The sequence below is a fragment of the Lutra lutra genome, chromosome 9 (assembly GCF_902655055.1).
Source record: "Lutra lutra chromosome 9, mLutLut1.2, whole genome shotgun sequence".
NCBI classification, from domain to species: Eukaryota; Metazoa; Chordata; class Mammalia; order Carnivora; family Mustelidae; genus Lutra; species Lutra lutra.
The window spans coordinates 108332773-108357854 of NC_062286.1; the positions used below are offsets into that span (position 1 = coordinate 108332773).

At 39.9% G+C, this 25082-nt stretch overlaps 1 protein-coding gene across 2 annotated transcripts; it reads right to left on the bottom strand.

Annotated features, from left to right (window-relative positions):
* Nucleotides 1-409: 409 nt before the first annotated feature.
* On the bottom strand, nt 410-24332 carry ANKEF1 (ankyrin repeat and EF-hand domain containing 1). 2 transcript variants are annotated; one of them, XM_047747064.1, is made up of 10 exons: nt 24022-24332; nt 18430-18819; nt 13608-13807; nt 12492-12641; nt 11338-11461; nt 6534-7356; nt 4562-4788; nt 2977-3140; nt 1572-1709; nt 410-728 (listed from the first exon to the last, which is right to left on the bottom strand). In XM_047747064.1, the coding sequence occupies exons 2-10, from the start codon at nt 18773-18775 to the stop codon at nt 570-572; spliced, it is 2331 nt and encodes a 776-aa protein (XP_047603020.1). In that variant the 5' UTR covers nt 18776-18819; nt 24022-24332; the 3' UTR covers nt 410-569. The 2 variants fall into 2 exon arrangements, with proteins under 2 accessions (XP_047603020.1, XP_047603021.1); XM_047747065.1 differs by lacking the exon at nt 18430-18819 and having other exon boundaries at nt 24022-24331.
* Nucleotides 24333-25082: the final 750 nt, after the last annotated feature.

Here is a 25082-nt window from a genome sequence, read left to right on the forward strand (position 1 = left end):
GAGTCTAAGTGTCGGAGGCAGCCTTCCAACATCTGGAAGTCAGGCCTGCTTCAATCCCAAAGCAGAGGAGAAGGGGGTGGAGTGATGGCAGCATCTGCCAGAGATACTGAAGTTTATCTCACCCAAGGTATCAGATACATACCAGTATCTAATGTATATGATGGGTGTAAGAAACCAACTCCTTCCTCATCAGATTAAAACTACTTCTCTTCCCTACTATTAAATTCTTTTCATCAATTTCCACCAGCATTATATCTTTAGTAAGCATAATGATGTACATCCTGTAAATTTTTTGACAATAATGTCATGTTTATAACCAAAATACCACTTATTCCACTCATGCTTAAAGAAGATATTAGGGGGTTTACCCAGAATATGTTATTCATTGCAAAATAAAATACACACTTTCTAGATAGTTCAGAATATTTATGGTTGTTAGATCAAAAACAAAGATTTGGTTACAAATTCTTAATTTGCAGATTGCTTTGACTTTGATGGAAATACCACCTTTCTCTGTAGTAGAATCCCTGGGCCTCGAAACATTGACCCCAAGAAGTAATTGCTGTGAGTTAGATCTTGAGGGCGGCTTCCAAGGCTTTAGCTTTTTCTGTAATGTGCTTCTGAAAGGGCATCATGAAGTCCTCAAAGTCTACCTCGTAAGTGAACCTTTCTCGCCGCAGCTCCCTTTTCCTGATCAGCTCTGCTGTTGTGGCTTCAGGACTCCAGATCTGAAATAAACCACGATATTCAGAGCCAGGATGAGTAGGAAAGCCAGCAAACATGGTAGTATACAGACAATGCCCAGGATAGTTCATTCGAAACTATCAAAGCTACTTCTAAATCTATTTTAACTTATGTTTTCCTCTTACATGACATCAATGGTTACATGGGCATTGTTATTTCTGATGGTGACTATTTGGGCAGCTGGAATGCTTTTCAGTGACCTCTGATGATCCTCTGTTGTTCATGTCAAAACAGGGAAGTGATGGGAGTTAAAAGATCATTGGGGTTTGCTACCTTTTTGTCTAATAGGGAAGTCCTGAGAAAATGATTTTCATAGAAGAAAGAAGAGGAGGCTGGTGGTCTCTTATTTAACATGCTTTGATGGGCATTGGCAAGACCCCTCTTGTACTTCAAAAATGCCTCCACCTCTCTAATTGTGGATGTTTTAGGCATCTACTGAATAAATTCAGTGTTGCTTATATCAAACTCCCAAGTGAAATGGTAGTTAGAGTACAAAGGGGAAGGTTAGAGTCTGAGAGGCACCAAGAAAATGTACCTATAGCATTGGTGACCAAATGGCTACAGGGAATGGTGTTGACCAAAAGATAGTTTTTCAAGGAAAATTAAAATGTCAATATTGAAATAGTAACAGAGGAAACTAGATATTGGAAGCTGAACAAGTTGGACTTACTGAGTCAAAGCAGTAGGACCTGGCAAAAAGATACCTTCAAATTATAACAATGAAATATAATATTTGGATATTTGTTTGGGTGCTCTGCATAAAAAGTATTTGGAAAATGATACTATGAGTTTATACCACGTTATGAAGTTCTTTCCAAAGTACTCACCCTCCGTGGAATAAATGTGATATCCACTTTCTTGGTATAACCACTGGTAATCAAAGAATTGAGATAAACCACATTATCCTTATGCACTTTCTTTTCCTCTGATACGGTTGGTATGGTATAAACAGATAAAAGTGGTTCCTGGAAATGAAACAAAAGAAAAACCAACCCTATTAATTGCACAAACCTATACATACTTGCTAATATTATTTGCTGTTCTATGTCTTACTCTGAAGCCAAGAAAAAATAAAAATGTTACCATGCAAATTATAATTTGAAATGAAATGGGTTATTATTATAACTTTGGACAGGAAAGATAATTAGTTTGCCTTGTTTAACTCTACTTAATTAGTAGTATCAGAGACCGAGCATACAAGTCTTCAGAATATCCATCCTTGACCTAGGGCCATTGATTAATTAGAAGAATTAAATTATCCTACTAAAAAGATAATGCTGTATGTAGTAGAAACTTAGCCAACTGGTCTTCCTTAACCTCTGGCCCCCACCCCCTTACTCTTGTCTTCCATGTTTATTACTCTCTACTGTTTATTGTCTTTCATGTTTGTCACAATCCTTTCACCCTCTCCTCTTTCCTCCCATATTTCTCCAATACTTTCCAATTTGATAACATTAGAGCCTTTCCTTTTTGAATTTCATCCCAGTTTTATGTCTGCCAAGAATCTCTAGGGATCCTCTTGCTTCCCTAAAAGAAACTTCTAGCTTAGAAATACACTCGGGCTTCCTTGCTAATGACAAAGTCTTGTTCTCTCCATAACCTGCCTAGGCAAAAACCTCAACCTTTTGCCCATATCATTCCAGATTACCAGGAACAATCACCTCGTCACCTTTAGAACTTTCTGGAGTCATTCCAAGTGTCATATCCAAGTCCCAAGAGGCTTGATATCCCCAGGGTTCAGTGGTAGTCATTAAAATGCAAATTTTAATTTGAATTAAAATTAAAATTCCTTAGAAGGAGGAAATGGTGGGAAATGAAAGATTATGAGACAAGAATGAAGGCAAATCATGGTTTGCCTTCATTCCTCTTGCCCTCCTTCCCTGTCTGAGCCATCTCATCAAATATGTATGACTTAGAACCAAATATATACGTATCCAACCCCAGTTCTTTTTTCAACATTCTAATTATATTGGACTGAGCCAACTTGGTTTTTACATGGATTCTATCTGTAATGAGCACATTTTAGACTTTTCAGTAATAGGAATTTCTTTGCTAGGTATTTTTTTTAGTGTTGCTTAATAGTGCTGAAAATATGGCTTGTGTATTATTTTATCCATGTTGTGTAACAATATATAATATTGTATTGTAACAATATGTAAATAGTAACGCTGCCCTACCCCCAGTAAGTTTTTAAGTTCCAGTTACTAATGGGTCGTCAATCACTTTTCTTACCTCCTCTTTCTTAACCTCAGGGCCTTCAGTCTTTGCTTTAGGAAGGGGCTTGCCTTTCAGTTTTTGACTTTCTGCTGGTTTTGGCAAGTTATCCAGCTTTTCTTGAATCAGACTAATTATTCTATAGTCAGCATACGCCTTTGCAATATCCATGGCAGTATGTCCTGCTCAAGACATAAATTCAGAGTTGTAATAAACAGACTAATAAGAAACCATGCAGAAAACCCTCAGCGCACCAGCCCTCAGCATGTGACAGTAAGGGTGATTACTACAGCCAGTGGTTATATGTAAGGTCACAGAGCCAGATCAGATACCTTCTAAGGTGGGCCCCACTCTGAAATCTCATAATGTAAAGTGCCACTTACTGGCAACACATTTTCTTGTTAGTTTTTCTGAGCATGTTTCTTAAGAAGTAGATAGGAAATTTGGTAGAATATTTACATTTGAGTATATGATTGATGGCTCTCTTCCCACTTTGCACACATTTCCTTTCATGTGACAATTTTACATTATCCTCCCCTTCCCCTTATGCAAGGAGGTGTAATCAAAAAGGCCTGGGGAAGCTGGTGTCACAGTGCTCTATGCAGATGGCTGGGTATTATGACACCTGTGATATCCTCAGGCAGGCCTGGAACAATACTACCAGTGACGCAGCAGAAGCCTGAAGCAGCCAGAAAAGTTGGTGCTCTCCCCAGTCAAAAGGAAACAATGGGTTCCACTGTAAGAAAATGACACCTCCAACCAATGAGGTCAAACACTTACTCAAATGCTATTTTTCAGGTTATATTTTTATGACATACGACGGGCCCCTCCCATTTATTTCCTAGAGAGAGCCTCTAACTCAGGAATTATTATTTTTTTCAGCTTTATAAAGAATCCAACTTCTACAGCTTTTAAAATTATTCTACTTCCTAGGGACGTGGTAGTTATGACAGTGTCATAACCCACAGTATAGTCTGAAAACTGGTACAATCCCACAAAGCAATGCTTCCTGGGCCATGGTGAAATAACAAGAAATCAAGAGTGAGCATTTACAGGGAGCCTGGGTGGCTCAGTGGGTTAAAGCCTCTGCCTTCGGCTCAGGTCATGATCCCAGGGTCCTGGGATGGAGCCCCATATAGGGCTCTCTGCTCAGCAGGGAGCCTGCTTCCTCCTCTCTCTGCCTGCCTCTCTGCCTATTTGTGATCTCTGTCTGTCAAATAAATACATGAAAAAAAAGAAGTCTTAAAAGAGTGAGCATTTAGAAATTTTTGGATGGATTTGATAGAACTTTCCATCACTTCAATCTAGTGATTTAAAATAATGCTTGTATTTTATTTCCCCACTTCGTTTTCTAGTAAATCACTTTTTGCTATATTTACAAAAGTATCCACCTATGACAGATTGCAAACATAAAGAACTGGTCCTTTCACACCCGTGATTTGAGAGGCACTGTGTATAAAACCAACTTCCCGAACATGCAACTTGGGCTTGCGACTGCAGTAGCGACTCGCGGGGCAATGTGGTCGTACAAGAGAATCAGAAGGGACTCTAACATAAATTCTCCCCTTCTGACCCTAAACACCGATCATGCGTACACACACACCTTTTCTATTTTCCAGCTGGAATTTAGCGCCGATATCGAGGAGGTACTTTACGGTATCCAGTCGACAGCTCTCGATGGCTCTAGACAAAGGACTGGAGTTGTTGATAGAGACTGCATCTATCGTCGCTCCAGCTTTAACAAGAAGCTCGACGATGTCTTGTTGGCCTGCGTGGCATGCAAAATGAAGCGGAGTCCACAGGAAATTATCTGTTGCATTAACGTTAGCCCTATAAAATAAGATAGATGCATAAGCTGAAAACGTGGGTTGTCCCAACCAAGTGCCAGAGCCTGGAAATGCAAAGCAAGATTTTATATTAGTGTTACCAAGTTGTTCAAATGTGAGCCAGGGAAGCTCCTAGTAAAGTTAAACTCCATTCCATAATTTTTCTTGACTCGTGTTGCATTATCCAACAGTCTTAATTTCTTTGCATATATATGTACATCTATCTTGTTTAGTTTTAAAAGGCACTTAGTTAGATCCCAGGGGTTACACATTTTTGCAAAGGTTAAAATTAAGGAAAATTGTATAAATAGATCTAATGAAGGTTAAAGCTGATAAGAAGTTTAAAAAGTCCTATTATTTCATTTTGTAGCTACTTTCTCTACATGTTATAGATTTTTAAATGCACCTTCATTATTAAAGTTCTAAGCATGAAAACATATTATTTTAAATGTTAGTCCTTTTTATTTTTTTAAGATTTTATTTATTTATTTGACAGAGAGAGAGAGAGAGAGCACAAGCAAGCAGAGCGGCAGGCAGAGGGAGAGAGAGAAGCAGGCTCTCTGCTGAGCAAGGAGCCCCATGTGGGGCTCGATCCCAGGACCCTGGAATTATGACCTGAGCCAAAGGCAGCTGCTTAACCAACTGAGCCACCCAGGCGCTCCAAATGTTAGTCCTCTTTAAGATTTCACTGTCCAAAAGTTCAAATTCTCATTAATTGCTTTATATTCCCTCTTGATGATATACAAATCTGAATGCTTCTTTGACCTTGACCATTATAGTAATAATAATAATACCCTTTTATGGAATATGGAATTGCTTTGCTAATAAGTGCTTTACATATTTTAATTCATTTAATCTTCAAAAAAAATCTGCAAGCTGAGTCTTATTAGAGCCATTATAAAAATGAGAAAAGTGAACACAAAAAAGAAACTTATGCCGGCTCATTCAGCTCTGGGAAAAGAAGGAATTAAACCTGAGTAATTGCTTTAGAAGTTCACTAAAAATGTCATGCCCGGTTATCTTAAAGATATTTATAAATGAACCAAGGAAAAGACTGCTGCTTCTGGGGGAGGGAAAGAGACATGCCCTTTGTCATCATGACCACTGACCCCCTTGTTTGAATTTGTTAGGATCCCCACACACAGGAGACAGATTAAAAAGCAATGGGTAAAATGAATATGTTCTAGAGATCTACTGTGCGATATTGTGATTATAGTTAACACTGTACCTTACTGTATACTTATAATCTATTAAGAGGGTACATCATGTTATCTGTTCCTATCACAATTAAAAAAAAAAAAAATCTTCACAGACCTGTACCCCTGAAGCAAAAAAACAAAAAACAAAAACAAAAACAAAAACAAAAAAACCTACTAAAAAAAAAACAACCTCTTTTGCTGGGCTCTCTGCTTAGCAGGTAGTCTGCTTCTCCCTCTACCCTTCTCCCTTGCTCATCATCTCTCTCTCAGATAAAAAAAATAAAATCTTTTTAAAAATAGTTCAAAAAAATTCTTTCGTTAATTTAAAATAAAATAAAAAGCGACTCCACCCCACATAGATAAATCTCTAGGTAAAGCAACTTCGTTCCCAGTTGTCATTGGCAAGCCATCTTTCTGTGCCTACATTCCCAGGTTCCCATTAACCCACTTTCCCATACACGATCTGTCTGTAATCTAGATGTCAGGAATGAAGCACTTTCTTTGTCCTAAAATTCTGGAGTTGAATGGATGCCGAACCAAGAAAACATACCCTTTGTCAAGAAGAAACTTGACGGCATCTATGTTTCCAGTGGCACACGCGGTCATCAGTGGCGTTTTGTAATAATTATCCTTCATATCCACAGGTATTCCTGATTCAAACGCCTTTTTCAGAGATGCCAGGTCTCCTGCCTTGGTGATGAAATTAATATTGGAAAATACCTTCGGTGGGTCATCAATGTACCAAGCAGAGTCATCCTGAATGGGATGTTCCGGTGGCTGGTCTCGGTTAAACCGACTGCTGTCTGTTACATTCTTGTAGGTTTCAATCATGTAATAGGGCGGCCCGCCGTCGGCCCAGTGGGGAAACACATGGTCAGGAATAATGCAGATTGGGAGAGGTAAGACAAATTTGCCTTTCTTTGGCTTTTGGGCCATCCCTTTTTTCTTCTTCTTAGGCGCATAGGATCCCAAGACATAAGACTTACTCAAGTACTTGGTTCCTTTAAAGAAATCGTTAATGTTGACCCCAGCTCCCCGCACTTTTTCGTGACACTGAGCTATAGTAGCCAGCTGTTCTGAGGTCACATATTCTTGCCTCTCCTCCAGCGTCAACACGAAGTCCTCTTTGCTGACTGTCCCGTCGCCTCTGTCCACAAACGAAAATGCTTCCCGAAGGAACGTCTCATGTTCCAGCGACCAGTCGTGAAGTCTCAGGGCCCAGAGTGGATTTGGATTTTTGGCTCCTGGCCTCGCCAGTTTATTGGCGGTTCGCTCTGCCCGCCGTATTTCTTTGCTTGCTGCTTTGGAGCCGCCTTCCTTGGCCACAGTCCTGGGCGTTTGATGATCCAAGTTCTTCCATTTCAGGTCGCATCCTAAAACATGAAGCATCATCATTATGAAATAGTGCCTAGGCATCTGCCTGGCTCTGCAGAAGACATTTGTGCAACCGTTATGTGTAGTTCCAACTACTGGTCAGAAGTTTATCCCTAAATTATTTGTATAGAGTGAGGAGTACATTTAGCTCTTATAATTACAAAATTAAACTGAATTTTTTTTTCTGTGAGTTTCACTTTGGTGAATTCTGTGGGAAATATGTTTTCAATTTACATTCTCTGCCCACTAAAGGATTAAGACATGAATCCCTACAGACGCTTGAAACAAATTTCATATTGGGATACTTGCTCAGGAGACTTCCTGCCCAACAGGAAAAGAATAAGGGTGGCATTTGAATTTGGAAAGAAGCTGGATTCAGACAGCTTATGAGGCCCTTAGGAACTCAGAATGCTGAACACCTGCTTCTGTCGGAATGATTATGACTGCAAGTCTGCAAGTCTGCATCTTAAACTGTATTTATGTGTATTCTCCATGCAATCAATGTAATTTATATCAATCTGCTTTTTGTGATGATAGGTCATGTGAACAACCTGACAGAGGACAAAGTCATTTGTTCATCAAACCTGAAAGGATTCCAGCATTATACTTGTGCAAATTAGGCATGAATATTCATTTGCCTTCTTGGACCCTTCCTTAAAATGACGACACCAATATTATATCTAAGTATTCCTGAAATAAATAAACTTCTCCGAGTGCACTGGGGAGTCTACTTAGTGTCCCTAGGAAAGGCTGTTCTGTCTCTAAGTATCTTGAGACATTAAAAATACATTGCATATGTAAGTAAATCTGATGATGGAAGCAGCTCTTTCTACTGTTCTGAATCTAGAAGGCTCTTCTCTTGCTTTGCCAATATCACATAATCAAAAAGATTGCTACTCAATCAGTATGTCTAGCAACCAAGTTGTATAGGCAGCGGCATGCCCCTCCAATACTTTATAGTTTCATTCCTTGACAAAAAGAAAATGAGGGGGTGCCTGGGTGGCTCAGTGGGTTAAGCCTCTGCCTTCGCCTCAGGTCATGACCTCAGGGTCCTGGGATTGAGCCCCGCATTGGGCTCTCTGCTCAGTGGGGATCCTGTTTCCCCTTCTCTCTGCCTACCTCTCTGCCTACTTGTGATTTCTTTCAAATAAATAAATAAAATCTTTAAAAAAAAAAAAAAAGAAAGAAAGAAAATGAATGACCAGTGATTTTTAAGATTAATACTTCCTTTGGCATTGTCAGAACTTAAAATTTCATACTAAGACTCAATTTTACTAGTGGTCGAAGAACTCAGAAAAAGTATTACAACAATGAGAATTCTAAAATGTCCATACTGAACAGTTTTAAGAGCAGTGACTTATTGAAAAGGGGACCTGAGACTGTTCTCAATAGCATAATTCCAGAGCAATTTTGAGAATGCTGTTTTTACTTAGCTCTTTTGCTGATTCAAGGTGTCTGTGTGTTTATCTACCATCTCCCAAGCCACTCCTTCTATATTCACCCACAAGGATCAAAGGACTTTAAAGTGGTTTTATCTTGTCTCCTTCAGCTCTTAGTTTCCTCCTAGTTAGAAACCTGTGTGTGTGTGCGCGCGCGCGTGGGTGGGGGATGAGGGGGAGACTCCAACGTTCCAGCTTAAGTATCTGAAGGCCTTTTTCTTCTCTTGCCTTGGGACTTTTGGTCTCCTCCTTATAATTAGTAAAAGCAAAGATCCATTCATTCTCTTTGTGATGTATGATCTGCGGTCCAGGGTACTCAGTTTACAGCTGGTATGTGCGGCAGAGCACCAGCCACCAAAGGCCCAAGAGAAAGAGAAGCCTCGTGCGGTGCTTCCCTAGAACTGCTCCAAACTTCCAGCAGCTGCCCTGCATTAGGTACTCACACTGCTTACAGGACTTGCAAATTGCTCCAGCAACAGGACCAGGGGCCAGGGAGGAGAACATTGAAGAAGAGAGTTTAATGTATCAAAGGAATCCAGCCTTCAAATTTAAGTGCAGAAGACACTAAACCCGGGGAGTTGACTCAGAAATGAGCATTTCTTGGCTAATGCATTGTCTGTTGCTGCTCTGATTGCCTTAGATCGAAGACTCAAAAGCTGGACGGGTAACTGCTCCCGCTTCCGCTATGGAACTGGATCCCCCGCCTGAGATCCAGTGAAGTGGTTGTACTTCGAAACATGCTACAGAATTTAGAATGCTTTCAGACTAATTAATTAAAAAAAAAAAAAAAAAGAATGCTTTCAGACCCTTGTTTCGGAAACACCGTCTAGGCTCATGACTCTGTCAGGAGGGTAATACTTTTCGGCATCATTGGGCAAGCTCTGACCAAATGTGCTTCTCAATTTGCTTTTTGTGACTTTTTCCCAAGAGTACATAAATGACAGAGTAGATGTCTGGTGATGTTTGTCCCAATAATAAAGTGGTCAAAGTGTTAGAGTTGTAGAAGCTTATCTTAACCTGGGCAGATCCATAGTTTTTAGACAAATACAGTGTTAAAAATGTCAGAATAAATTGCTGCTAGTGACAAATTTGAAAACAAGACTGATGAGACAATTAATGGGGGCATTTGATATATTGCATTTGATATATATTGAATTTGATATATTTTCCTTTATTTGTTAAGTGTTTATTATTTAGGGGGATAGGGAAAGAGTACAAGCTTGTATAAGTTCATAAAAGTAGAAGTGAATCAGTTATCATACTATTAGTTTTACAGGCACATTAGTCTTATTTATATTAGTGGTCACAATGCAGGATCTCTAGGTCCCAGAGACTTCTGAAATTCTCCGCTCTATTCTAAACTTGTAGAATAGACACTCAGTTTTTGACTATTTTTTAAACTGGAAAAAAAAAATACTACCATAAAATTCAGCGTAACACAGTTCCAGATCTGATGAAGAGTTAGAAATTTTTTTTATTTTTTATTTTATTTTTTTAAAGATTTTATCTATTTATTTGACAGAGAAAGATCACAAGTAGGCAGAGAGGCAGGCAGAGAGGAGGAAGCAGGCTCCTTGCCGAGCAGAGAGCCCAATGCAGGGCTCGATCCCAGGACCCTGGGGGATCATGACCTGAGTGGAAGGCAGAGGCTTTAACCCACTGAGCCACCCAGGCACCCCTAAAAACTTTTTTTAAATAAAGATTTTATTTGTGTGTGCGAGAAAGACAGACAACGAGTGGGGGTAGGGGCAGACACAGAGGGAGAAGCAGGCTCCCCACTGAGCAGGGAGCCCCACATGGGGCTTGATCCCAGAACCCCAAGATCATGACCTGAGATGAAGGCAGACACCTGACTTAGCTACCCAGGTGCCGTAAATTAAAAACTTTTAATGTACATCCAGTCAGCATGTAATTAACACCAATTTGGTCCATAAACTTGATTAGCTAATATTCCCTTTATGGAATACATTAAGCTATATATACATACTTCATATTCCTAAGTTAATAGTTACATAGAAGTTATAGGAAAACCTAAAATATTACTTACATTTCAAGTTTTCCATGAAAATTTTCATTTTATTTCATATTTCTCCCTAAAACATTTCTCCCACAACTTCAAGTTCTTTACAAAAGTTACCCTTTACACTTGATACAATTGAACTTTTTAAAATAAAACAGTTAAGACTTCAGACTAAAAGACGTAGTTTTCAGTATTCGTCTTTCAGATTGATGTCAACATTTTTTTAAGGAGTTTAATAACTATAAGCGTTTTAATAATTAGTTGGCCCATGAACAACCCTGTTTAGATTTTTAATAACCTAAAAATATTTGAGAATATTTTCATCACTTTAAATTCAGATTCATGATTTGACAGAAGGTAGAGTAAGAAAAGATTTTCATTTTTTTTTTCTACATATATAACTGAGGTTTGGCTGTTGAAAAAGATAAACAACTGACAAGTGATAGGCCCAGATTCCCTGCTCATCTACAACATGGGTAAATCATAAATACTTTAAGCATAAAATTGCTAGGTAATTTTACCTCGCTGAGCTATATATTTACAGCAATCTGCAAAACCACCCATGGCAGCATAATGAAGTGGTGTGTTCCCATTCATTGCAATCAGCCCCATGTCTCCGTTGTAAGCAAAAAGAAGCTTCAATATCTGCAAAATATTTAGAGGAAAAGAGGAATAGTAATGTACATTCATTGAATGAAGACTGGCACCTAAACGTTGTTATTCCATAGTTGCTTAGGCTACATGTGGCTATTTTAAATTAAATTGAATTAAATAGAAAACAATTTTTAAAAATCCAATTCCTTAGTTTCACTAGCCATATTTAAAATACTAAAAAGCCACATGGGCTACTATATTATACTATATTATTATAACTTTTCCACCATTGCCAAAAATTCTATCAAATAGTGTTGATCTAGAGTTTAGAAAATTCTATATTCAGCTGGGACATGCCATCTTAGTGAATTCCAATAATTCTAGAAAACATCAGCCTATGAGAAATATCATCAGGGAGGCACATTCTTTACCAAATGTGGCTTCTATCGTGGTGTAGATTTTCATTGCAAGGAAGAAACTCAATGACCAAAACAAAGATAATTGTTAAAGCTCAGAAAATTGAGTAAAGAAATTCTAGATATAATTGAGAATTTTAAAAAAAAGGAGAGCATTGGTATCTATCTCATTTGTGCAATATCACTGTACCTATGAGATACCCTTTGCTGTTATATCCAGATAATCAGAATACTGAAGAGTTTAAAATTGAGGTGAGTCATTAGATACACACAAAAAAATCAGGGAGATGAGAATATGTTGACATTGTTCTCCCCACAATTTGGTCATGCTGTGTGTATTATGAAGGTTCTAAAATGTAATGGAGGTATAAAATAAAGTAGTCTTGGTTGGCAAAACTTTTAAATTGCCATAGTTAAAAATACAGAAAATCATTGTTAATATTATTAGATGAATAAACTTGGCAAGCAGATAAAGCTGAATAAGGAGCTAGGAAAAGGCTTTAAAAATAGTATTTGGTATAAAAAATATAATTTTAGAATTATTTAGGGACATCAAGATGGTAACATGGGATAAATTCTTAGTGTAACCCGTATGATATTTAAAAATTTGAGGAAAAAGTGAGAAATGGTGAGCAAAAATTTTAAAGCAAAAGGCAGATTATTACATCAAAAAAGCCTCCTTGGGCAGCAAAATGTGCAGCTTGTTTTCTCTCATTGTCAAAGGCATTCACTTCACCTCCTCTTTCCAATATCCCTCGAACTAGTTCTGTCACTCCTTCTCTTGATGCTTCCATTAAAGCAGTTCGACCTGTGGACTGGATGAGAAGCAAATCAAATTCTGGTTATACTTGACATCTTAAATAACACATTTGGTATACATATGTTCTAAATCCATTTGACCTTAGAATCACACTGGCAGGTATAGTTCTCTGTATCTTTATTAGTTCCATGAAGCAAATGGGAAAAATGAAGTCAGTGCAGTGGATCAATGTAGAGAGTTCCAATATCAAAGTCAAGGTCACACTATGTCCCTGTGAAAAAAATCATGCTAAAATGCAATTTCTTTTGCAAAGAAAGTAGAGCAAAAGGGGAGAAAAGAGAGTAAAATATATGTGACTCTTAATCTCACAAAACAAACTGAGGGTTGATGGGGGGAGGGGTGCTGGGGGGTGGGGTTATGGACATTGGGGAGGGTATGTGCTATTATGGTGAGTGCTGTGAAGTGTGTAAACCTGGCGATTCACAGACCTGTAAACCTGGGGATAAAAATATATGTTTATAAAAAATAAAATTTAAAAAAAAGAGAGTAAAATATATGTTAAAATTAGATTATAAGTGTTTTCTAATGAGAAACAAATTGATAATTATTGTCTTGAAATACCTCTTAAAGAATTAAAAAAACTCAATAAAATTGGCCAAATTTGGAGAGGGAGCAAAATGGATAAGGGAAATAGCACAACTACATATTTTCTTTCCAAAAAAGATAAATTTTTATTAGGCATTGGTGATATCTTCTCTATTTTCTCTAATGCTTTACCGTTATGCATAATAAATACCAATTTTCCAAACGTAATTAGGAAATAAACCGTAAAATCATGGCAATATAAAGATAATGAGGGTATATCATCATAAAGCATTTTGAATAGAAATGAACAGTCTGTAAGCTGACAGGATAATTTTACCATATTTAAATGCAAAAATTGCACTACTAAGACTCTATAAATGAAAAAAAAAAAAAAAGGCGGGGGTGGGAATATTTATAATCTCAGGAATAGCCATACTGAGTTGATAGCATTCGGATTGGCTCCTTTTTCCAAAAATGTCAGGCATGTGTCTTTAACATCATGTGCTTCTTCGCAAGCTCTAAGAAATATTGGTTTTCCTTCATAGGTAGAGTTGTTGACATCTGCGCCATGTTCCAGGGCAATCAATGCACAGCGATAATGCCGTTTAGTAGGCAAAATGCAGTAAAACAGAATACCTGTAGAAAAATAGAATCCCCAAAGAGTACTTCATTAATAGTCTCTCTATATTTGAACTGGTTAGCAAAGAAAAAAGTAACAATTTTGGAAACCATAATTGGCTAGTTGAATGTGGCAGAGCCTTGCTTTGCCTTCTTGAAATCAGCTGAAACACCAAATCAGGAAAACAAGAGTCAACCTCTGATAGAATTGGAAAACAGTCATAACCAAATGTGATAGGACTTGGCTCAGAGAATAATCTGAGTGCTGATTTGTGAGTCCCTGTCGAGCTTGGGTGTTGGGCATCTTGCAGTCTGTACCCCACGTGTAAGACTGTGTCTGTTGTAGAGCTGGTGATGGGTTACTGTGTCCCCTCTGAAACTGCAGAGTGACAAAGCAGATGGTACTGAATGATGAAATGTGCAGACCGGTCATATTTATTAGAAGCAGGTTGTCAGTATCACAGCATTAAGAAGAACAAGTAGATGACAAGGAGCTCTGCCCTTTTGACAACTTGTTTTGTTCCAATGAAGAGAGGAAAATGTGAAATCCCCCCACCTAGGACCTCGGACATACAGACCCTCCACATAATCCATGTCAAAAATAAACTACAGATTAGGGGTAGTGTTATAATCTGAGCACACAACAGTCAAACTCCAAACTGACTGTAATGACCTCACTCTAAACAGAGGATTCATTCAAAGAGGAACAGTAACCACCAACAACAAAAAAAAACTAGCATGGGACCTATGAAAAATACAGATACCGAAAGGAAGAAACCTGATAATAAAAGCTAGGCAAAAAGTACACACTAGAAAAAATGATACTATGTGAGAATTACTGACTGTCCTATTTGTATGACAGCAAAGAAGTTAAATAAAACTTTTTTTTCTAAAACAAGTGCAAAGAGGGATCAAGACTAAAAACAGGGCTTCTAGGACAATAGAAGATAAATAGAAGGAAAAGATGAAGTTTAACCAGCTGAGTTTAGGGAAGGAATGATAGAGGAAAATATAACTACCAAAGAAAGGAAAGTGAAGCTGGAGGCAAGACAGCACAAAAACCATGGATGTGAAGGAAAAACTTGAAAGAGCTAAGGAAAATGTAACAGGTGATGGAAGCTGAAATGGTCTTGAGAGGCAAAGTAGAGTTAACATGTATGTAATTGGTGCTCAATAATAAAACACCAAGTAGAACAGAAAAAATATGGAGATACAATAGAAGAAAACTTTCTTCAAAACCTGAATTTGAAGGATTAAAAAAGCATACTGAGGTCTCAGGAAAAATGGATTAAGAACAATCAATAAGGTGTGCCTAGGTAAAGCTAGGTAGAGGACATGTCCTGTGAGCATCTAGGTAACAATTCAAGTCCTCTCTAAAGAGGAAAAATCAAGATGGCCTCCAGATTTTGCCACAGCAACATTCAGTGCTAGAAAATAACTAAACGATCTTTAGAATATCACTTGAGAAAGAAAATGGGAGTTTTTTTGTATCTACCAAGCTGGTTGTACATATATAAAAGCAGTGGCCAGGTAAGTTTAAGGGTGCAAAAGTTATAATAATCTCTTCTTCCATAGAAAAATATTAATGAATACCATGGAAAGTGCTAATTCAAGAAACAAAGATTTATGTATATGAAAAGCTATCAAACTTGCCATCAAAAAAATCCAAAAACAGTTCTCTTCTGAAGAAAGATAAAAATCTGTAACTATATATGGTGGTGGGTATTAACTAGACTTATTCTGGTGATCATTTTGCAGTGTATACAAATATCAAATTATGTGTACTCCTGAAACTGACTGATATAATGTTGATGTCAATTATACCTCAATTTTTAAAAGTCAATAAGTAAATAATAACCGTAAATAAAACTACCATTCCAACAACCAAAAAAAAAGACCTAAAAGCAGACCATTAACCTTAGAAAATATCACACACACACACACACACACACCAAAATAAAGAACATATGGACCATATAGGAAAATATTTTATAAGTATTTATTTATATATTTATATATGTTAAATATATCTTCATTTCATAAAATAAATGACAGTTCTGGGGCCACACCTTTGGGCCATCTAGATAAATATAAATTGGATACATTCTACCATTAAAATAAAAATCTAAATACATTTCATATAAACAGATGCATCTAAAATAGGATTACTCAGAACAGTTAAAAACAGAAAGATGGCCAAGGACATGGTTTAAAATAGAAAATCAAAGACACAACAATTCATAGCAGGCAAAAGTGGGCCAAAATAACAACAAACAATGCCACCTTGAGAACACCATGTGAGGCCAAATTCATTACAAAAGTCCCTAAGTTACTTAGGAAGTGGATATTTTATAATGATGGCAGGTGCAACTCACAACTACAATCTATCTGGGCTAACTCTAAGCCACAAATAACATGAATCAACCTTCTAAAACTGAAGCAACAAAAGAGGGCAAAGATGATAGACTGTAGAATCCGCATACTGCACTTCGGACTGGGTATACATTCCTATAAATGGGAGAACCAATGGAATGGGTGCTATTGGGAGCTAGTCTAGCTTAACCCTTGAAGAGAATAGACACCATTTTGTTCTCCAGAATGGACAGACCCTAATTACTCCACTAGGACAACATATAGGGAAGAGTTTCCTGGCTTAGAGAGTTAGCTTTTCCATGTTCTACAAAATTGTTCTAAGTACAGTTTAGCCTAGAGTATGTCCCACATCTTTCTCATGATCCAGTAAGTATTTTAACCATAAAAATGTTGGCTTGTCCTTTAGGACCAACGTGCAGTGAGTGATTCATCAATTGCTGGAAAATAGGATGTTAATGGCAGAGACTTCTGCGGAATAACAAAGCAGTTGGGCACGTGGCAGTCGAACTGAGAGCTGTGCAAGGTTAGCTCCATTCATTGCTGTGGGAAGACAGGGCTGGCAGTGGGCAATAAGCCCACTGTGGGTTAGAAAGAATCAAGAATCTGTGGGGCAGAACTAACAAGGTCATGCATGCAACATGACTTATATTTGTTCCAAGCTTTATTTTATATTTTGAATTCTTCCTATGTGATTGGTCAGATTGTTTTCTCATACTTCGACCTCCCAGAACGTTGACAGGCTTAATATTAATTTGAATGAGCTTAGATATTAACCAGATGGCTGTTGCATTTGCTACAGAATGCAAATATGTTGCAAAATGCATTTGCTATTGTTGATTTAATTTTATAATTTTAGATTTTTATGATAAAATTTCTCACTTTTTTTTATAACCTTCTATTTCTGGTTCAAACTCCAGAAGGTAAACTGTTCTTCACTACAGTGTTTCCCCAAAATATATTTCACAAAACTCCAAGCATATAAGTGACCACAAGGAAAAACTATTTCAAGGGTCAAAGACAAAAGGAAAATGTCACTGTCTTTAGTCTGTCTGACAAATGTGAAATCAACATTTCTCAATTTGTTGTATCCAATGGTTCTCTAACAAGTTTGACAGTGGAACCAATTTTGCATGTAATGCTTATCAATATCCCAGCAATTCAGTGGTTCATGGAACACACACTGGGAAGTAATATTCTATAGAACTTTAAGAGGCTTCCTTTTTTTTTTTTCTTCTTTTTCAGGATTTAACATTTTAAAACACATTTGATCCCTGAATGCCTCTGAAGTTCATTTCATTATGTGGTGCTTTTAAGTAATTCAATGATTGTTCCTTTCCTTGTCCTCTCCTATTGTTTTAAGAAAGTCACTTATCAAATAACCAAGTCTGGGGAGAATTTTAAAAATGGATTTTGTTGTTCTCAGAAAACATTAACACTAAAAAATGGGATTTATTTCTCCAGTGTGGGACTGATGTTAATGGCTTTACTTGAAGCAACTCCTTGGGACAACTGATTAAATCTACCAATTTATATTAAGCCTGGTGGTAATTTTCTTGGTGATTTTCAGGGGGCTGTGTCAAGTCCTTCTGGAACCTTGAGTTATTTGGGCAAGAAGCTCCCAGACATGGTGCCGAGATGTGATTAGGGAGAATAGAGTGGAGAAGTAGGGCTGTCTCACCTGAAAAAGCATGGAAATGCCATGTCTCAACTCTCAAGTTATATTTCTACATTTAAACTGATCCTAGAAAATCGGATTTTATGCTAGAATCCACCTTAGCCTTTCCCGTTCCCACTGCAGCCCCTTTCTACATCAGACTGTTACTGGAAGGGGAAAAATCCTTTTGGAGTCCAAGTCAAGTACTATTTGAGGTTCTAAAGTATAAAAAAGAATAAGAAATACTCCCCTTTTGTTCTAAACAAGATTTTATATTTTATAATTGATAATTACGACTATGTTAATATCAGTGTATATCATTAAAAACTCTCCCCATTTAGAAAAAAAATCACCAAACACAGATTAATCTAACTTTAATCTTCTTTTTAAGGGAGACATCTCTCAGAACTTGTTTCCCTAAGATATAACTTACTACCATTTTCAAATTATAGGGACACAGTGTCCTTAGGTACAGAAGTGAACATGGCTTTTCACTTAAACTTAGGAGTAATTCACTTCTACAGTTGGAAAGCAAAACAGTAAATTTTACGGATTTCTGGCTACTGGCTATAGAGTGAATTGCATCTACTGGATAAAATGTCGGGATTTTTACCTTTTCCTTCATTATCAACTATAGTCATGTCAGCCTTTGCCTTGGCTAATATTTCCATGGACAATTCATGCCCCAGCTCTGCAGCCCTCATTGTCGGAGTACAACCCATCTTGTCTTGCACATCAGGGTGAGCACCAAGGCTAAGGAGAAAGCTGACCATATCAGTGTCATTGGAAACCGAGGCCAAGTGCAAAGCACTGTTTCCATTGAGGGGGTCTGTGAAATTGATCAGTTCAGGGTATCCAAGCCTGATCAGCTTTTCTATCTGCTTCGTGTCTTTGTTCCGAACACACTGAAGAACTTTGTAGATCTGCAAGTTCTCAAGTCTCCTGTCGGCTAAAGCCATACTCGACCACCTTCTTGGAAATGCTTTTCTGGACCAAACAAAAACTATAGCACAAAAACAGAAATATACAACTCCAAGTTAATTTGGTCATCTTTATTCTGGTATAAATAATAATATTTTAAGTCTTCCCTAAGAAGAGATGCTGTTTCTCACGAAATGTTATTACCACAATTTATTGCAATTGATGTCACAAAAAGTATAAATTACACATAAATACAGAGAATATTCAGCTAGCACAAAGCTAAAATATTTCAAAACAAATCTTCCATCATAATTAATATCAGCCTTGCTAATGAGCTTTCTTGTTAATCTAATTTGTTTCATTTACCCCTCTTTGCTTGACACAGCCTCTCTATTTTATCCATGAAGAAGGTAAGGCTAACAAAAGTGCCAACTTTTGAGCTCCCCACTCTATGGCATCTTACCAGCATGCCTTCCTAACCTAGAAACCATACAGGTTTTAGCAGTTAACAAAAGTTACAAAGAACTTGTAGAATCTTGAGGTGCTCATTACAAGCAGGAATCTACTGGGCTTGGTGAGATACCAAATGTGATGGATGATTCGTGTCACCTCACATGGGAATGAGATAAGTAAATGGCTGAGAGGCAACTATAATTTTCATAAATAATCCCACAGTTAAATTGTGATGAGCATTCTGATATGTAATTTTATCTCTCCTTTACTGTTTATGGAAAAACAATCTTTTGAATTGAGTCATAGGTCATGCTGGGTATACCCAGATTGCTTTTCTTTCCTCAATTTTTCTGGAAAAAGAACCCCACTGTCATACTGGGGATCCATTCCAGATCATCCATTCCTGCTATCTGATGACAAATCATTGCCCAGACTTCTAATTTGATTTACTGCTTCCACAATGGGCCCCTAACTCCTCTTCTCTGGTCAGTCCTCAGAAAAAAATTTAAAAGTGTATCTCAGATGAGGTCAAGCAAGCTCCCACCCCCAAATTCTGGATGGGGCTGCCTCTTCTATCCCCTGTGATAGGAATGGGTCTGAGACAGAGGCTTAGCCAGTGTGAGTGAACTCTCTCCCTGGGTACCATGAATGTCTCAAGTCCCACAACTTGGGACTCGTTGTGCCAGAATTCACCTCCCACTTAAGTGAGTCCACACGACATGTTAGGGCAACATGAACTCGGGGCTGCAGGAGTAAATATGCCCTCCCCACCCCTCTTAACTTAGCATAAGCTAGTTAGCCGAGCTTCTGTTGTTTGCAATGGAAAGGATTCCATCTTACTGCAAAATCTGAAACTGTGTCACCTTTTCTCCACAAACCTGCTCCCTCGCCTACCATCCCTGGGGAGCACTGGTGAGGAGCAAGTGGGGCTCAAGCCCCACTTGCTCCTCTTTAGCTGTATCTCTCCAGGCAACCCCATCTCCATTGCCTGCTCCTCTCCCACATCACCACCCACTCCTCATCCCCCACTTTGCTGGCTCCCCTCTTCTGTGAGAAGCCTAGGGGTTGGAGTGCCCAGGACTTGGCCCTCAGGACCCTTCTATATTCCCACACAATGCCCTGATGGTCTCATCCCATCTCATGACCTTCATCCCAATTTGAGGCTTCTGATCATTCATTCTCAAATTTATACAGCCATCTCTGGCTCTCCCCAGAGTCCAAAGTGAGGTCTCTACCTGTTGACTCTTCATTCTCACACGGACCTCTACTAGGCATGTAAATGTAACCCTGACCTCCTCTAGTTCTCCCCACTTCCAATGATGCCATCACCATCCATGAGTCTACTCGGAGGAAGATACCAGAAATTATTTTTCATTCTTTCTTTCCCCACAGGTCCCCTACTCTTTAAATTCATCAGCAAACCCCATATTTCTACCTCCAGAATATAACCCAACATCAGCTGCCAGTGGTGCCCTCCTTAGTCAAATCCTTGCCCCAGACTCTAGGTTGTCTCACCGCTTCTTCAGCAGCCCTCCAGAGCCCCTTCTTTATTCAGTCCCCAGAAAAATCTTCTAAAATGTAGACCAGACAAGCTTCCACCCCCAACATTTTAGCATAACGATTTCTGAACATAAAGAAAACTTGAACACTCATGTATCTATCTAGTACTGAAATCCTACCATGAATGCCTTACTTGCTTTATCACACATCTATCCATCCCTCTGTCTATCCACTCATCCATCTCTTTTGATCCATTTCAAAGTAAATTGCAGACATATTCCAGCATATAATATCTGGATTTCAATATTTGCTTACAGCTTTTTTTTCTTTTTGTCTTTTGAATATATAATGAAATGTACAAGTCTTAAGTGTACCATTCCATGGGTTTTGACAAATGCACACATCTATGTAACCCAAACTCCTGTTAGGATATAGGACATGATGTTCACGTCAGAAAGTTCTCTCCAAATTATCTTTTAAAAGCAGTTCAATTGCTTTTCGTCATCATCAGAATAAATCCAAATACCTCATGATGATCTTTGAAGAGCATTTTCTTTGCCCTTCTGAGCTTACTTCACTCCAGCCTCCCTTGATAAGGTGATCTCCAGCCACACTGGCCCCCTTTCTATTTATGGAACAAATGCACACTTCTGCCTCTGCAACTTCTTGTTCCCTCTGCCTGGGGTTCCCTTGGCTCAGAATTGGTCAGTTGGTCCTTCTCACCATTCAAACTGCTACCACCATGTCACTTCATCCCTTTCTTTTCCTCATAATGAAACATCACTGTATATTACATTTCTATAGATCTATAGGTACAGGTATATCCAATTTATGTGTCATGTGACTTCCCCACTAGTCTAGAGCCTTCATGGAACAGAAGTTTTATAATGACCTTTATTTATCCATCGCCCAGAACTTAACTCACGCAAGGCATTCAAGCAGTGGTTGCTCGATAAAGGATGACTGAAAGTTTTAAGATTGAGAAGTGGAAGGAACCCAAGAAAATGTTCAGGTTCCTGGCTTGAGCCACTGGCTACCTGTGTCTGAAATGGGGAGCTCAAGGTGTGGTCCAGATTGGTCAGAGAGTGTAGACAGTTACGCTTTGGGCATGCTGAGTCAGCATCCACAAGGCAATCGGGTACACAATTCAAGAGAGAGATCAGAGCCTGGCCTGTGAAGAGCTGTGCGGGAGTTTGGTGGCCGCAGGGCAGCCTGAGACTGGGCGACATCATAGAAGAGAGCATGTCAAGGGTGAAGAGTGACCACCACTGTCAAATTCATGCTGCTGCCACGTCCTTTTCCTCCCACTCTTCTGGCTGTTGTTTTTACTTCGTGCTTCCTCCTTTGTCACTGAGACATCAGTCATCACATGGCTGTGGCTTTAATGTCCTGTTTGCTGTGGCCCCTCTCTTCCCCCTCTAATCTGTTTATAACATGTGGTGGACTAGGAAACCAGATAACGCAGCTTCTTAGAGCCATGTGTGTAACTAGGTTCCCACTCAGTCCTGAGCTGCCCCAAAAGTCACCCTCTTGGCCTCTGCTGCATGTCGTGGTCATGTTTACTTTAGCAGCTGTTTATGGTTTCTCTTGCTATTGCCAGCCGTCATCTAGTTAGGGCCTGTGTCATACCGCCTACGGAGGCACAAGGTACACGCAATAGGATTTGGGGCTTCCAAATAGCTCATTGACTCTCCCGAATCTCCGTCCCCTCATTTGTGCGAACAGGGACATCCTCATCAATGACTTCAGGGCTGTTTCTGAGGCACCCACCCCTGACAGAGACTTAGCAACACGTGGTGTCCACCCACCGAGCTACATGGGTGAATTCCAGAGTCCATGGCGGGTTCTACAGCTTGCACTCTTCCGGCTGAAGCCCTGAAGGGCTCCGGGTAGGGAGAACCGTGCTCAGTGCCGTCCTTCATGACCTGCTGCCAAGATTGACCAAGAGCCTCGCCCCCTCAGGAGGAAACAACAAAAGTCCTGCCCTCTAGTACTGGGTTCTTCAGTTTCATTATTTTTTTTTAAATAGGTTCAGCGGTAGAATTTAGTGATTCATCACTTGCATATAACACCCAATGCTCATTACCACAAGTGCCCTCCTTAATGCCCATCAGCCAGTTACCCCATCTCCCCACCCACCCAGCAACCCCCAGTTTGTTCCTTATAGGTAAGAATCTCTTATGGTTTGCCTCCCTCTCTGTTTTAATCTTATTTTATTTTTCCTTCCCTTCCCTTACATTCACCTGTTTTGTTTCTTAAATTCCTTACATGAGTGAAGTCATAGGGTATTTGTCTTTCTCTGAAAAACTTATTTCACTTAGCATAATATGCTCTAGTTCTGGGTTCTGCAAAAACTTGTGTAGCACCTCTGGTCTTCGGTCGGGGGGGTTGTCATCATATATACACATGCCCCACCATGTATACGTTACCTCTGTATGGCCCTGGAGCCACCTTAGTGTACCCCCATCTCATCATCTATATGGACAGTCTCAAAAGATGGGGAATAGAACAGGATTTCTTGACCCAAGGTCCATGTTTGGGTCTGAACCCTCTGAAATTATATGACAATCTGCAGTGTGTGTGTGTGTCTGTGTGTGGGTCTTGGTACAGGGAAGATCCATAGAACTTATCAACTTCTCCAAGGAGTCTGTGACACCAGGGTGATTTGCTAGAAAGAGGAATGGCAGGAGACACGCTTGGAACAGTGGAAAGAGTGTAGGATTGCAGCCGGGGAAATCTGTTGTTGTTTTGTGATACTACTCTGTATCATTTATACAAACTGGTTACATAAACCTGGACATATTATCCATCTAGTTTGTGCCTCAGCCTCTTTATCTGTGAAATAGGGATGACCAGTGTGAAGAGAAAATGAGGTAATCCTAGTAAAATATTTAGCAAATTCCCTCAATGCAGGCTTGCTATTTGATTTATAATCAAATTTCCCTGGGTTTCAACTCCCCCATAAACCACAGTGTACTTTTGGGGTGTGTGTGTGTATGTTTTACTGTCCCTTTCAGCCTTTTTTTTTTTTAAGATTTTACTTTTTTATTTGAGAGAGAGAGGGCAGAGAGAGAGAGTACCAGAGGGTGTGAAAGGCAGAGGTAGAGGGACAAGCAAACTTTCCCCTGAGCAGGGAGCCCCATGCAGGTCTCGATCCCAAGACCCTGAGATCGGGGCCTGAGCCCAAGGCAGATGCTTAACCCACCGAGCCACCCAGACACCCCTGTCCCTTTCAGTTTTAAGTCTCCAAAAAATCCGGAGGGGAGTGGGGCGGTTAAGAAGTAATTTCAAGGGAAAGGTCAGGTGGCAGGGAGCAAAGTGCCAAGCTCACCTCTTAGTCCTAGGGGTGATCAGGAGCAGCGGATGACCAGGCACCGACGGGCCTCGGCCTGCGGGGGCGCTCTGCGGCCCCAGCCCTTGTTCTCTGCCACCTGGCTGGGGCCCCGGCCGCGACCTTGGGCTCCCGGAGCGCGGCTTGGGCTCCCAGCCCTGAATGGTGTCTTCGTGGGCAGAGCAGGCGAGGCGGCGCGCGGGGCAGCAGAGAGGGGGTGCGTGTGTCCATGGGCCCCTGGTCCGCCGCGGGCAAGCCCGCTGTCAGGTGAGCGCAGGGGGCGGGGTGGGAGCCTCCCAGACAGGGCCGATTGTGAGCTTCAGCCACGCACGCCCCGCTGCCAGGGCAACGGCTCCGGGGCGCGGCGGGGCGGAGCTGCGGTCCGCCAGCTGCGCTGCCCCGCCAGGTGGCGAGGTCCCCGCCAGGTGGCCCGCCGGGCCGGGATGCTAGAGCAGGGCTCTGCACTCCCAGCACAGCGGGTGGAGGAAGTCTTGGCGCCCGACGCCGGCGTCCGCACAGTCCTGCCTTCTTTCATCCTCTTCTCCCGCGCCCTGCCCTTATTTTAAAATGCTAATTCGAAACGTAAAGCCCCTGTAGTACAACCAACCAACCAATCGGTTACAATATAGAATAAAATGATCTTAAAAGTAAAGTTAAGTAGGGGCGCCTGGGTGGCTCAGTGGGTTAAAGACTGCCTTCGGCTCAGGTCGTGATCCCAGGGTCCTGGGATTGAGCCTCGCATCGGGCTCTCTGCTCAGCAGGGAGCCTGCTTCCTCCTCTCTCTCTGCCTGCCTCTCTGCCTACTTGTGATCTCTGCCTGTCAAATAAATAAATAAAATCTTCAAAAAAGAGCAAAGTTAAATAAAAAATACACTGTACAATAGAATGAAAAAATCTACTTGTTAGAGACAACTGCTGCAGATTCTTGTAAATCTTCCTAGAATTTTTCTTTGCATACTCTAGGATGCATATAGGCTTAAAAATATTTATACACAAATGGCAGCAAATCTATCAAGGAGATCATTTTATTTCAGGGCCTGCAAGGGTGCCCTAACATCCCA

What these genes read in the sequence shown, in the direction of transcription:
- ANKEF1 (XM_047747064.1), bottom strand. Translation starts at nt 18,775, where the DNA reads ATGGCTTTAGCCGACAGGAGACTTGAGAACTTGCAGATCTACAAAGTT. An exon ending in TAAATATATAGCTCAGCGAG is followed by an intron (nt 7,357 to 11,337) that starts GTAAAATTACCT and finishes TTCATGTTTTAG; the next exon opens with GATGCGACCTGAAATGGAAG. An exon ending in CCAGCTGGAAAATAGAAAAG is followed by an intron (nt 3,141 to 4,561) that starts GTGTGTGTGTAC and finishes TGTCTTGAGCAG; the next exon opens with GACATACTGCCATGGATATT.